Source organism: Phaethon lepturus, unplaced genomic scaffold (genome assembly GCF_000687285.1).
Source record: "Phaethon lepturus isolate BGI_N335 unplaced genomic scaffold, ASM68728v1 scaffold9488, whole genome shotgun sequence".
In the NCBI taxonomy this organism is placed as follows: Eukaryota; Metazoa; Chordata; class Aves; order Phaethontiformes; family Phaethontidae; genus Phaethon; species Phaethon lepturus.
In genome coordinates, this window is record NW_010558243.1 from 7,288 (window position 1) to 22,036 (window position 14,749).

Consider the following 14,749-nt stretch of genomic DNA (forward strand, 5'->3'; position numbering starts at 1 on the left):
ACAGGGCGTAGAAGCAACCTGTATTCAGACCTGAAAGGAGGATAAAAATGCAGCAAATTCAGAGCCTGCTACTCTTCTGCTGGGTAGTGAAAAGGTAGAAATGCAGAGAGAGAGATCTTTGGGAGCAGCGATCCATAGCAAGGCTGGCAAGTCTCAGGAGAGCCAGCTGGACTGGCTAGACACAGGTTACTGAGAAAAAAAGCAGACCAAGGACAGCCAGATCTCAGCATGCAGGAGGAAGCACCCTGCAGTTTCAGGATGGTTCTTACTTTAGCAGCTAAAGGAAGGGCTGTGCACATTTCTGGTACTGAAAGGTCTTGCAAGTCCTTCAGAGGGTCTCAACTCTCCCTCACAGCCAGATCCATCTTTAGCATTGGAGCTTTCCCCTCCCGACAGCTAGATAAAAACACTAGAAAGGCACTTGCCTCAGCATTACACCTTTAACAATGACCTGGGATTCAATTAACACCAGTGCCATTGACCTGTGTGGTTTCCTCCCAGAGAAGAGCCTGATAGCACTCTCCCTGCTGAGAGCCAGTAAAAAACACCATCTCCAAGCCAAGAAACACCAGAAGGCAAGCATCACAGCCAATGGTGAAGCACAGACAGCACAGCACTTCCCCCAGGCACCTGGTGTGTCTGCATGGGAAAAATCTTGCATTTTAAAAGATATCACTGAAGCCTAAAAAAAAAAACAACCTCAACTGTGAAAGTAATTGTCTTTCTGAAAGGGAAGTTAGATTAACTGTTACAGGCATCAGCCACCTGGTAAAGGTTTCTCAGCATCACCCAAGGTGAGAATGGAAACTGTTGGGGTGATACTGGTCAAGCCCCATTCAGACACTCTGCTCCACCTTACATGCAACTCTGGTTGAGTTAAACACCTTCCCAAAGGGCACAAAACCCAAGAGTTTTGCTTAGAGTAGACAAGAACATCCCCACGGGCGCTGGACCAGCAGTACCACAACGGCTACACTCACCTTGGGTGATACTGAGAAACCCTCCCCAGGTGGATGAGGTCTGTAACAGTCAGTGCAACTTTTTTCTCAGAAAGTCATTTACATTTGCAGTTAGTTTCTCTTCAAGGCTTCAGTGATCCTGATGGGGGAGGGATGGGGACACAGATTTCACCACTGCAGCTCACACATCTATAGGCTCCATAAGGAGGCATGGGTTTAAAAATTCTGGCACAGATGCCTGAAATCCTGACAGAACAGATACATGTCAAGTTCCCACTTCCTACTTTTCTTCTTTCAGCCCCAGCTAAAAGCAGAAACGTCACAATACATGATACAGAAGTGCAGTTTGGCAGGCAGAGGTTTGACAAAGGGAACAAAACCCTGAGCTCCCCTAACCCTGAAGTCCTCCAGCTCCCCTGTCCCCAAAGTACTCTGCGATCCTGCGCCTAGCCCACTCCTCCACTGGGACACTGGATACTTGTTGCCCTACACAGCTCATGAAGCACTCTGAGGAGCCACAAGATTGGCAGCTGGAGGGGACATCACACTTCCTTCACACGCTATCTCTGACAACATTAAGCAGAGCTCCCTCCACAGCTTCACAGTACAGAGAACAGATGAAGAATCTTACGCAAGTGATCCCAAATAAGCCAATTGCCTGTGACAACCCTGCTCCAAAAGCATGTGTCAGGAGGTTACAGGAGAGGCTAGTAAGCTGAGTGACATGCTCTTTAGGCACGAGGAATCCACCCAATCCTTTCCAAGAGTTACTCAGAAAGGCTGAACTCCAGCAGGGCCAGCAGCCAGAGAGCAGGGAGAACAACTGGGGATCCCACAGCAAGGAGGCACCCTCCAGCCTCGAAAGCTGTCTCTTTGCAAGGCCTGGCCATGGAAAAACAGCCCACCAGACCCTAATTCGGCTTCATCCAATCTCCACCTCTGGAGCACCCTGCTCACTAGGAGACACCACAAACTGCAGTGCCAGGACATGGGAGTGTGGCAGATCAGCACCATCCCTCTCTCCGCTACTGCTTCACTTCAAAGCTGGGCATAACATAGACCCGTCATTTGTGTACCTCTACTTCGCACCCAGCCAAGAGAGCAGCCTTGTGGGGACAGCTCGACACTGCTCTAGCTCTGTGATGCATGTGATTTCCAAGAGAGAGAAGGGCCCTTGCTCCCAAGCTGGGCAGAAAGCGATGCAGAGTTGGCAGCAACACTTGGCACCAGAGTCAGGCAAAATATTCTAAGAATCAAGACAATATGCCGAATTTGCATTTGTGAGGGCTGGCAAAAATTGTAGGCATTTCACATGTCACAGTTGCTCAGTGCAAATGCCCATAAAACAGACAAGGGTTGTTTACAATGGGGCATAGCACATTTGCCCAAGCAGATGAAGCAAACCAGAACGAGTAGCTAGAAGCAGGAGACCTGAAGCTCCCAGCCCCACCTGATTCATTAGCTAGTTACCATGGTTTGCTTGTAATGTGCTGTAGAAGAACAGTTTGGAGACCTCACGGTGTCTCCTATTTTACAGAGGCCAGAAAGGAGAAGCTTATTGCCTATGGTTCCAAAAGAGGCCCTTACTAAGCCTCAGACTAGAACCCAAGTCTTCTGTAACTAAGCAGCCTATTGCCTACATGCCAGACTATTGGCCTCCCTCTGCCTCATCCTCCAGTACAATAGTTTCTTATGCAGACATCACTGCCCTGCCTCCTCCTCACTGCGCATAGGCTTTCCAAATGCTGATTCTTTGGGGCTGTCTCATCGCTCCCACTTTACCAGCCTTCCCCAGGTTTTCCCACCCTTTTCCTGCCTACTGCCTCCCAGTAGCAACATGCAGTTGCTCTCCAGTGCAGAGCCCAACGCAATAAACTCAGAGTTTCTTAATGCCCACTCCATGTTATGTCTCAGCTTTACAGAAGCAACATCAGCAGCCTTTGGGAAAAGGCTGTCTGAAGGCTTTCCTGAAAAACAGTTCACTAGCACTAACATAGCTGCAGTACCACCAATGTTTCCAGCACTGCAAGTCTTACCACAGGAAAGGAGTTGGCAGCTGCTGGTAATATCAAGACCTTAGAGATCTGCAGATCTGTTCTGACCTGGCATCATGTAAGGGTTCCCATTCTTTCTACAGCCAGGGGAGATGGACAAGCAGCAGGTTTCCCCCTCTCTCTCCTGACACACACTGTGCTAACACAAAAGCTAAGAGAGGCTGCAGGTATCTTTGTGTTAGGCTAGGGAGGATGACTCAGTTGCACTCACGTGGCTGCAGATGTCTTAAATCTTGGCCAACATAACTTTTGACTTGAGTAGGAAAAAACTGTCCTCGTTTTAAAGAAACTATTTAAAAAAAAAGAAGTTTCACTGCATAGTTCTCTCTCTGAGTAACAGTCACCATCTCAAGTCAAGCTGGAGATTGTCATGAGGCTGACACAGAGAGGAACAGAATAAATGCACAGACCAGCAGGAAGAGAAACAGAACTATGAGCCACTAAACAGCCTTTCCATGTTTTTTGTACCTACCAGAAGGATATTATCCCAGGGAGGTCAGATTCTAAACATGCTCTTCATACTGAGAGCTCTCCTCTAGGACTTGTTTACACATATTAGAACAAATGCCTTCCCCTGTCTTTTCACTGAAGGGTAAGTGTGAACTGAGCAGATGACACAATCCAACTTTTAGAAAAAACTGTGAGGCAGACTGTCTATTTCCACTTTCTGACAGGACATTGTATACTGGAGGGGGGGGGGCAGGGAACCAACCAGTAGCTGCAATGCAAACCAGCACAGCTTAAGGGCGATCTGAGAGGGGCATTTCTAGAAGACTGCTACACTGAGAAGGGAGAAGAGATTTCAACAACTCCAAAGATCATTAGCACCCTCGGCAGGTACAAAGCCACCACTTCACTCTCTCCAACCTAGCTACTCGTCCACCAGGTCCTTTAGGCACAACTGCTGGCAGAATGGCAGAACTTGCAACGTTACTTAGCTTTCCTCCTGAAGAGCTTCCTCAGCAAGCTGGTAGGAAGTGAGGACAGAACACCCTGCAGACTAGTTGTCTACAGTATATCCTATTAAGCAGCTAGACACAGACTGCAACGGCCTTACTGCTAAAGAGAAAAATACCTTTCCATATGATAATTCAGCATCAGGAACAGATTCAACACATCACACTGCCCTCTGAGAAACAGGCCAAGACTGCTGAAGAGAAGCAAGCAGCAAACCCCGTGTGCAAGGACAGACGGCCAAAAAAGATGTTCTCCAATCCTTCCTTCCACTTGCTTCATAGGGACTGCCAAGGAAGCTGATTCAGTCTGCACAGCTGCATGCTCCACATGACCTCCATCGGGATGCCTGGCAGCCATGCCCTTGTCTTGGGAAATAACTTTCACTCAGTGCTGTGACTTGCACTCAAACACAGCTCCATATATTTCTTAGGTAAGCACTTAGATTAGTTCTAAGTGCAAGTAACTAACTGACTAGAAAAAAAAGACAACAGGATAAGGAAATCTTCTGAACAGAAAACAAAGACTGGGAGAACAGTAGTGGAGGCACATTGTCCTCTGTGTGCTTGCCTTGGTTTTGTTCTTCCCCAGGCATTTGCTTGTAACCACTGCTGGAGATTACTGGGCTAGAAAGACTCCTGGTCCGTGGCAGCACAGCTATCCTTATGCTCCCCTAAAACAACTCGGGCCACTTACTGCCTCAGTAGAGCAGGGAGAGGGAGGGAGAAGTTAAGCATGTCTAGCAGTGATAGTTGCAGAGAAGAAAGGCCAGACCTTACCATAAGTGACCATAAGCAGCAAAAAGTTGGCATTGCGGAGTAGACGGAAGATTGACTGCATGTAGGAATACTCCTCTGTCGGTCTTGACTGGATCAAGGCCTGAGCTCGGCTCGGAGGGTGCGGAGGCTTCTCCTTGAAGACTGAAACCAGACACAAAGTACACCTGTTTGTAGCAGTGCAATCAGGGAGCCTGAGCACAAACTGTGGGTAAGAGCCATTTGAGGGACAGCAGAGGGGCTAGTAAAACCAAGTGTACAAAACACACCATTGTCCTTAAGCTGTGATCTTCGTGCATGAACTTATGCAGGAACAGGAGAGAACAGAGCCTCTCCAATAATAACTCCTGCCACTGGGGAAACACCGTGTCTTCAATTAACTTTTTGTGTAGGCAGTGTCTGGCAGCAACAAAAAGAGTTCTGAGAAGTAATAATGCCTTTGTCTCCAGCAGGATAGCCAGCCAGCTGCAAAAAGCACTGCGTGGAGTTACAAATGCGAAAGTGGAATGGGAAAAGCCACCTGGTAAAGGTGGCCTGGTGCCCTGCTGTGCCCAGGGAGCAATGACGTATGCCAGGTTTTATTTCAGGCCTGGCACTTCTTAGGCTGGCCAAGCCATGTGCTGTCCCCAACTAGCATTAAAGTAGCATCCAGGAATCCCGGTTGCCGGTGATACTGCTGTACCAGGTGCTAGACAGTCATTTTTGTACCTTATCTGTTCCCTGCCCCAGATTCTTTATAGTCTACAACTGATTCAGCCACCAGGGAACATGAACAAGCTGTCAAGAGGAACCTAGTGAAAAAAAAAAAAAGTACATGGAGTTCAGCAGACAAGCTCTGCTCTCCAGTGAACATGCCAATCTTTCACACTAAAGATCTGGCTCCCACTCTACATGTTAAGTGGAGGAATTGCACCTCTGGTGTCCTGCTACTGCCCTTCATGCATCCTTCTCTCCGCTCATAACTGGTTACCTTTTTCTCCTGGGAACGGCTTGTTCCTGTCATGTCATATAACCTGCCTCTTGCTCCCTACCCTTAAGAGGTAGTTGGGTCCAAGACATAACCCAAGGCCCAGCATCCTGTTTGCAGGCAAGATGACTGTGAAAGATTTATGCTGGTTTTTAAAGGACTTACTCATGCCAAGGTTTTATCATGCAGACAAAGGACGAAATGAACAACTTGGCAGGCTCACTCACAATGTCTTGTACTCCCTTTTACAGGTGCTATTATCAAGGGCTTGAAGCAGCAAGATAGGGTATTGCATGACCCTGTCAGCTGTGTACTAGGACACATCCCCAGATGACCTCCCCAACCCATTTGCTAGCATGCAGACCCCTCACACACACTGGCTTATCTTCTCAGTCCCACCTGGTTTCATGTGCACGCTCCCACTCCCTTACCTATGATGACCAGGATGAATAGGGCTGTTGCCACGCCTGCAGTCATGAAGAACATGATACTGATGTGGTAGGCCAGCTTCTCCACATCCTCCACATTGGGAACCAGAACTGGAGGGACCAGAAAGCCCACAGCAATGCCAAGCTGAGCAGGAGAGAGGACACACACAGAGGTATGACATGGAACCACAATACTGCCACCACCCCACAGCTCAGCCCCCTGATGCCCAGTAAAGGCTCAACTGAGCCTAATGCAATTTCACAGCCAAGGTGAAAACCTTCTTTACGACCTAACAATTAAGAGGTAAAACCCAGATACCCATTGCAGTTAGGCCATAAGAGAGGTCCCCCCAGTGCACTCACAACTGTCAGGATACTCAAGACAAGGTTTTACAACAGAATTGAGCAGAATTAATACCTGCCTCCACCAAAGTGGAGGTTTTGCTTCCCCTGTCCTCCCCCATTCATGTATGTTCCTGTCCACACACACCCCCCCCACTCCTCATCTTGCACCTGCTCTGGTGCTGGCCCGATCACCTGGTAATCCAATTTGGCTCATTCAAAATGGCAGAAAACAAGACCATCAAAACCCACCAATTCACTGCTAGGTTAATGAGTTGAACCCATTTATTTTCCAGCCAGACAAGTGCAAGACAGAAACCTGCCCACTCCTAATGAGTGAGATATGAATCTGTCTCAGCCACTTTATGACACTGTTTCCTAATGAGCCCCCTCGGCTCACCCTATGGCCACCAAGAAAACCTAGAAAAAGATCAAGGTTGAGAGTGAAGGAAGTGCTAACAGCACATACCCTAAACATCAAGGCTGTGTGATGGGGCTTGGCAACTGCCCCTGGATAAAATGCTTGGCTCTGAAGGGCTGCAAGAACAAACCCCTGCAGCTCTGGCCTCTACTGTGCCAAGAGCCGCAAACATCCAGCTGAGGAGCTCCTACTGTGGCAGCACACACTTTAGTGAGGACTGTAGAGCTTTTAACTCCACAGCTATTTCTCCAGGACAGAAACAAGGAGCTGTAGCAGCACAAGCTTTGCCACACTGATAAGCGGGACTTACAGTGGCACAGACCTTCAGTGCCACCCTCAAATGGGAGAGAGAAGAAATAGCTGCTTTGGTGCTTAGGAGCACACTCTTCCTAAAGTTGGAGCCAAAGTGCACTCAGCACATTTTTGAGTACTCTAAACACAAGAGGAGCCTCAAAAGCCACTTTTTCCCCCTCTTTGTGTTTCACTGTTTGTGGCTGTATTTCAATCGCTGTTTGGTTCCCAAGTGTTGTGTACTTACCTGCTCCTCTGGCTCTTCCCAGCACTTGCAACCCCCTCAGACATCAGAAAAAGAGCCATGCTCAAGCTCAGCTCTTGCTTGCTCTCAAGCCTCTGCACACTCACCCCTGCTTGGGGCAAAAGCAATTTTTTGTTTAGCAACACCATCATTTTTGCTATTTCCTGATTTAAGCCTATGTTTGCTGTTATGGACAGTGACAAAGCACACACAAGAGTCTCCAATAGATGGAACAACTGAGAAAGCACCCAAGAAAGAGACATGCCAGGTGGCCATGCAGCCATTCTAATCCTTGCTTGAAACAGAGATTTCCAATCTCTTTTTCAGGCTATACCATTTGCCTGGAGACAGGAAGGCACCAGCAGTACCAGAACAGTGTCAACTGAACCAATATAGACTAGCAGCATAAAAAAATATTCCCACCCACAGTAGTTATTCATGCTACTCCAATACAGCCTTTATAGAGCCACTGCCCTCATCACACTAAGAGGAGGCAGGAGTATGCAAAACATGAAAATGATGATATTATGAGAAATGCAATTAAGCCCATTACATCTACTGTTTCCTTATAGGAAACATTACATCAATGGGGATCAATTAGCACCACCATGACCTGTTGTCCCAGGATAATGGACTGGAGAGGATACTGTTTATGCCTCACTGGTGACTAAACAGCAGCAAGACAGCACCACTAGCCAACTGCTGCCCTGCAGAAGGATTCTGCAATCCTCAATGTCTTCATAGTCCCTGAAAAGGGTCTATTACTATACAGGTATGGAAAGCAAGGACTAAGAAAGGCAAGGACTATGCTGCCCACAAACCACATCCAAGCATGTCAGCATACAGAGAACAACCCAGGAGCCCTGTAACCTGGGCATGAGCTCAGACATGTTGCCTGGGCTGCCTTCTAGCAAAAACTCCTTGTGCTTTCTGCATTCTTTCTCCGTCATATCTCCATGTTTCTGGAATGGAAATGGACTCATTTTGGAAGACCCACTCACTGGCCAGGATCAAGATCACAGAACAAATACATTTCAGGTGCCATATCTGGTAGTTGGGATAAAAATCAGCTTGTACCATCCAGCCCCAGAAAACTCTCCACAAACTCCCTCCTTCCTCCATCCAGCTGGTGGATTTCTGAGACAGAAAGAATGCTTATGTTTCAAACAGAGCTATCTGCTAGACTCAGACACCCTATTTAGCTTACAAACATGTTAACTTTCAACCATGGCTCACCAAACCCCCTGTGTCAAACAGTGCCCTCCACTGGGACCTGGAATAGCCTAGGTCAGGATCAGCAGCAGACATCTGTGCCAAGTTCATTCTTGGTGCTGGGACATTACAGGGAGCTGGTGGGAAGAGTCACCAAGAGATTACGGATGTGGCCCACCAGTTCAGGGCACTGTCAGGAATGAGGACATTCAGGGGTTGGTTAAATAGACTAAAGACAGACACAAGTTGTGCTGTCCCAGATAGCAAGTCAAGGACTGAAAGACCTTAGGAGGAAACTTAAGAGGCCATTAGGAAGGTTAAACCTTCCTAACACCCACACAGCACCAGCAGCCTCTGACACAGGACTAAACTTGCCAGAGCTCAACTTTGTTCAGACATGGCCTATCCCCAGCCTTTGGTCACGGTGGGTCAGGTTTGCTCTCCTACCGCCCACTGACCCCTGAGACTCACTGACTACCAGCGAGCACAACTATCAGCTGGCTTAGAGGCTTCAAGCTCTGATCCTCATTAAATTGCATGCCTTCCCCTTCTCTGCACAAGAGAAACAAGCCTGCAGCTGCACAGAAAAGGCAACTGCACTGAACACAGATGCTCACAGAGATCGCTCCTAGAGGGCAGAAGCCTGTTTTGTCTCTGCAGCATGTTTATTTTGCCCTGCTTGTGGCCAAAGTGCAGACTTGTGGCTCCAGCATGCCTGATTAGGCCAGGACACAGCCACACTGGGCTTCACTTCTATCTCCTTAGCACTCCCAAAGGTTCAAGCTTTGAAGAAAAGACTCTCAACATTGCTCCTTTCCAGTCGAGGCAAGAGTCCCATGTGCCCCTCCACCCTTTACAAAATGAGGTCTATAAACACCTTCCTGGAAATTGCTCCTTTGTCTTATCACTGTTTCATCCTTGGAAGAACTGGGCTGGATTCCTGTGCTAGGTGCTTCTTGGCTTCCTGCTTTCTGCAATCACATCACATGCTAGTCCCATGAGATGCTGAACCACAGCAAAACAAAAACAGGAAAAGAGGAGATAGCCATGCTTTATTCTGACCTCTGACTTCAGTTTCTCCAGGACCAGTGAAAAGAATCAATCTTGACAGGTCTCCCTTTAGCTTCTCCCTCCTGAAAAAGGATTTATCTGATGTATCTAGCAGAGAGGGCATTGAGAACCCGTTTCACAAGTTGTTCAGGAATCATTTACTGGGAAGTCCTATAGTCATCACTTCCCAATGGGACACAGACTTACTCAGATTTCTTGGACAGTGCGCTCTGTCTTTTCAGAAGACCTGAACAATTTTTCTAACTATAAATGGATGTTTTGTCCTCTCTCTCCGCTTCCCAAAAAAGGAACCACTTTATCCACTAGGAGTTTTTTAAACCTTTAAGAAAGCCTAGGTGGTAGAAGGGGGGGTGGGGGGCAGAATCCCAGCAATCATAGCAATAGGAGCTACATTTTATATTTCAGAGCAACATAGAATGTTATTAATCCTATGAAGATGAAGCTCCTTGACTTGAGTAAAACTGCAGATTTCCTGGAGGATACTCACAGACCTTGGATTATTCATACCATTTTTAGCAACAAAGACAAGCTCTCAACAACACAATGAGTATTATACAGCACATACTTTACCTTTCACAAGAAGATTTTTAGCCTGGTTCTCAGCAGGCTGACACCCACATCACCATCAGCCCAACAGACAACACTGTAACAGGTTAACCAGAAAATTTAAAGATGCTTTAGCAAAGGAAAAAAATAACTTTTCTCCTTTCTCCACACCTCTCACATCAGGGCTGGGAAAATAAAGCAATGTAAAAACAAGTTTAGTTGTGCAACAGTCTGTGCTACTCTCCTTACAGAGACAATCAATCATTAGGGTTCATGTGCAGTCCATCTCACCAGCATACAAATTAGCATCTCCAAACTTTGTACAGGCAGAAAGGTCTCCAAGACACATATAGATAGGCTCTAGTTCCCAAAATTCAGCACATCATTCAGCACCCCCACATCCAAAACACACAACACTGTCCTGATCTTCAAGAATCTCTCCCCAGGAACCAGGCTGCTGGCACTTTATTTCAAGAAGGCTTTGGGGTAATTTTTAAACAGAATACCAGGGGAGTCAACAACTACATCAGAGTACACTGTTCAGATGACTTATTCTTTAAATGACAGAAGCAATGTATTTCCTACCTGAATTTTGTCAGGGACCAGTCCCAACAACAACATCATGTTCAAAATTCAAGTGTATACAAGAACAGGCAACAAAACCAAGAGCAAGTGGCTAATGAGATGGTATAAATGTACCCGAAGTCTTGAAATGGAAAATGGGATGTCTAATTTAAGTTCAGCTGTTTGTATACTAGAGGTCTGCTGAAGGAAGATAATCAGTGTGGTATCAGCATAAAAACTGTAAATTAATGATCAGTGGAGGAGTGGGTCTCCACATTAAAGAAAACTAAGAGTCAGCAACAGGAATACAGAAGCCCTATAAAATTCCATAAGTAAGCACAAATATTGACAGAGGAGACCACCAAACCCAGAAGGTCAATTAAAGCATTAAAAGATAGAAACAGAGAGATGCTGCAAAGGCAGAAAAAATACAACAGTGAGAAACTTTGACAATACCCTTGCAGCCTAAATAAGCGTCATGACAGGGATGATGCAGAGACTGCATTTTTTGATTCCATAAATACTCTTTTGTAAGGAGAACCTATAAGAGGCAGCACAATTTGTGATTTAGACCTAGAGCAGCACAGTGTGACCACAATCAATATTACAGAATGGCTCTGCACTGCACTCAAATTCAGCTTCCTTGCAGCAGTGACGAAAAACCCACCCTCCAAAGCACTATGGCAATATTTAACTTGCAAAAGGGAGCTGCCTAAAAGTAAAGAAGCTTGTTAAAAGGAAATTAAAAAGAAAAGCCAAAGAAACTAAATGCTTGCAAGTGGTATTAAGACTGTGTACAGACACTGCATCAGAGGCTCAGTGTAAGCCTAGAAAATATTAGCAAAAGATTTTAGAGGAAAGGAAAAAGGAGGAGGAAAAAGGAGGAGGAAAAAGGAGGAGGAAAAAGGAGGAGGAAAAAGGAGGAGGAAAAAGGAGGAGAAAAGAGGAGGAGAAATATTAACTCCACTTTGTTACTAAATACTCAAATCAGGAATGGAGGAAGGAAAAAGTGATGTGAATTTTTAAGGGGCCCAGCACAGGCAGAAGTCCCAGGAAACGCCCAGGCCAGATGGCCAAATGGGCAGAAACTGTAGCAATCAAAAAATTGAGGTTTAATTGTTGATAAACACCAATACAACAGGCTTTTCATACACTATGATTTCAACACCATCTCAGCAAGTTCCCAAGACAAAACTTCAGGAGTTAGGAGGGTACATCCTTTTTTACTGTCTTTCCTGTAGCACTTCTCACTGACTGGCCTGGGGCTGCCTGATAAATTTGGCCTGACCTAGGCCAGATGCTCTTCTGTTCTGATGTATTGTACCTTTCCAATGGAAAGGCTTTTGGGAAAAAAAATAAAATAAAATAAAGGTCTTCACCTGCTCTCAGCAAAGAGAGCTCATTCCATTTGTCAATGCACCATTGGAGTTACTCTATTTTTCCATTCCCAGAAGAGTGACTTTTAACAGGGCCACCCCAGATCAGCCTGGAGAACAGAAATAGGAGAATCTAACTACTCACTGCAGACCTCTCTTTGAGACACGTTTTTGAAACTCTACCAAATTCAATGTTTTAAAGCATGAATAAAACCAGCACTTCACCTGTGCCAGAGACTTCCCTCCTGGCAGCCTTACGCTAAGCCACCCACACAGTGCCACTGCCAGGAGCCTTCTGAGGGTCGCACCAACCCAATTCCCTCCAGAGCCAACTCTCCATTTCCAACGGAGCCTCCTCCACTGCCTCCAAAAGCAGGGGAGCAGAAAAGATTCGTGTAACTGCTGGGGAGATGCAATACCAGTCTTGAACCATTTACTTACAACGCACAGCACTACCTCTAATCCTCAACATCCACATAAATCAAGGAACATGGAGATGAGGAATCCTCTAGAAAACCAGAGGGACTACCATGCTTTGGAATAAAACAGCTGATATTTCAATTGTTTTAACAAGTCAGCCCTGCTGTACGCACTGATTTACTTGTTTGCTGACAGATCTGTTTAAGATGTTTGTATTTTCAAGATGTTCTTCTCCAGACATTTCTACAATAGTAGAAATGGTTTTGGGGTTTTGTTTTGGGTTTTTTTAAATTATACTTGATTCCAATACAAGTGGCTTCAGCTACCGAGAGCTTACAAACAAATCCTGTGAGATTCCCCAAATGAACCATGAGAACTGACTCGACAATATTATCACCAGGGAAGCCAAGGTTCTCGGTGAAAAGTCAAAGCAAGCCTGCACACTGCAACTGTTGTTCTTCTAGAAACCCCCATCTCAGATAACCACCACGACAGTAGGTTGTCTCTCCAAAAATCTTACAGACAAAACACACAAGGCACGTACAGCAACAACCATGCTGTTCAGTAACAGATGAGACTAGACCAGGCTGTCACGTAGCCTGCACCAGCTACCTTGTAGTGCAAACCAGTGCAAAGACACAGAACGTAACTGGTAGTGGCAAAAGGACCGATCTGACAGGTAGGAGGAGGGGAAAGTCACAGTTTGCTGGATCTGAACAATGTGCCTCTTGTTGCAGTAGGAAAACCCTCATGAAGGGGAACAGAAGGGCTCTCCTTCTCACTACATTGCTTTTACGTGTATAAGAGACATGAGCTTTGAACCAAGCTCAATATATACAGAACCCATGCCAGAAGCCTCTCTGGCTGTTCTGCCAACATAATTAAATGCATCAGACCTGGATTTCCATTCAAGCAGGGAACCCCTTTGAGGAGGTACCTATTCCAAAGCCCTAGGCAACACAGCCTTTTCCTCTACTCTAGTGTCAAAGCTCTGCCCTGCAGTGCTCCCTCCTTTTCTAACTACAGGTGCCTCCCATGCTATAACCATGACATTTCACAGGAGCAGCTACACTTTCTGACCCTACAATTCACATATCTCAATCTGCAGAGAGCGGACAGTCACCCCTTTCTCACACCCTGTGACTCCTACTATGCATCGTCTTCCCAATCTTTTGCTAATCAGCACAGCTCCCAGCTGCCTTTCTATACAAAAGGCTACAGTAGAATTGAAAATACCCAGCTGAAGAGCTGTGTAAAGCAGAAGCTGACAGTTCCTACCTAGTATACTTTTGTATGGATTGCTGTCCAGAATATGCTTCCTCCATACCATTGCAGCAAAACTAAAAGAGCCTGATGAAAGCCAGATAGTCAGAAAAAGTCAACACGCATAAATGTTTGCAAACCACAGCTAAGTCACCTTTCTTGCAGTGTTTTAAGGAGCAAAAATCACCCAAGTTGTGAAAGGAAAAACTGTAATCCAGGCCTTGTGATAAGATAGGGCTTTTTTACTCTTCCACTGATGTGAGAGATAAAGTATTTTTTCAAAATGCACTTGCACAACCAAAGCTCTTCTGGAAGCAAAGCAAACTCCCTTCCTCATCACACTTCTGCTTGTCTGGCAACCTCTCATACTGCTTAATATGATGCAATGCCATATGATGAAGACTACTTGTCTATGCAAGTCATTCAGGGCCTCTCAGCCTTGAATGCACCTTCCCCCAGTTTACTGGGAAAGAAACGCAACGCAGCAAAACAACAGCAGTAGATAAGAGAGGGTAAAGCAGAAGAGCAGTTTCAGCTCTGACAGCTACCTCAGCTGCTGCTGGAACCCTCAGTTGGGATATAATACTGTGGTCAAGTACCTACTACAGTTACCTAAGATAGCCAGCCCCTGCAGGGCAAGTGCTGGGGGTGCCACAGGGCAGCCGCTCCCAGCAAAAACACTGCAGTCATTCATTTATTTCCCATGCGTCGTCCACAGAACATAACCCAAAAGCCAACTGCTTCTGTGAGGAAGAAGCGGGACGTGCCTTTGGTGTCTGGCTGGGAAGGGAGCACTGGATGAAATGGGTAGAAAAAGTTCATTTCAGGCTCCAATGTCCATTTATAGAAACTTAGGCATTC

The 14,749-nt window shown here is 46.2% G+C and overlaps 1 protein-coding gene across 1 annotated transcript in view; it reads right to left on the reverse strand.

Annotated features, from left to right (window-relative positions):
* LOC104625380 (feline leukemia virus subgroup C receptor-related protein 2-like) overlaps positions 1-14,749 on the reverse strand; it is a gene marked incomplete at its 5' end in the record, with an annotated part of 21,387 nt that overhangs the window by 1,579 nt on the left and 5,059 nt on the right. Inside the window, 3 exon segments of the mRNA XM_010292990.1 lie at positions 1-30; positions 4,747-4,887; positions 6,142-6,283. The exon segment at positions 1-30 is cut by the window's left edge and continues 20 nt beyond it. Coding sequence (XP_010291292.1) covers positions 1-30; positions 4,747-4,887; positions 6,142-6,283 — 313 coding nt within the window.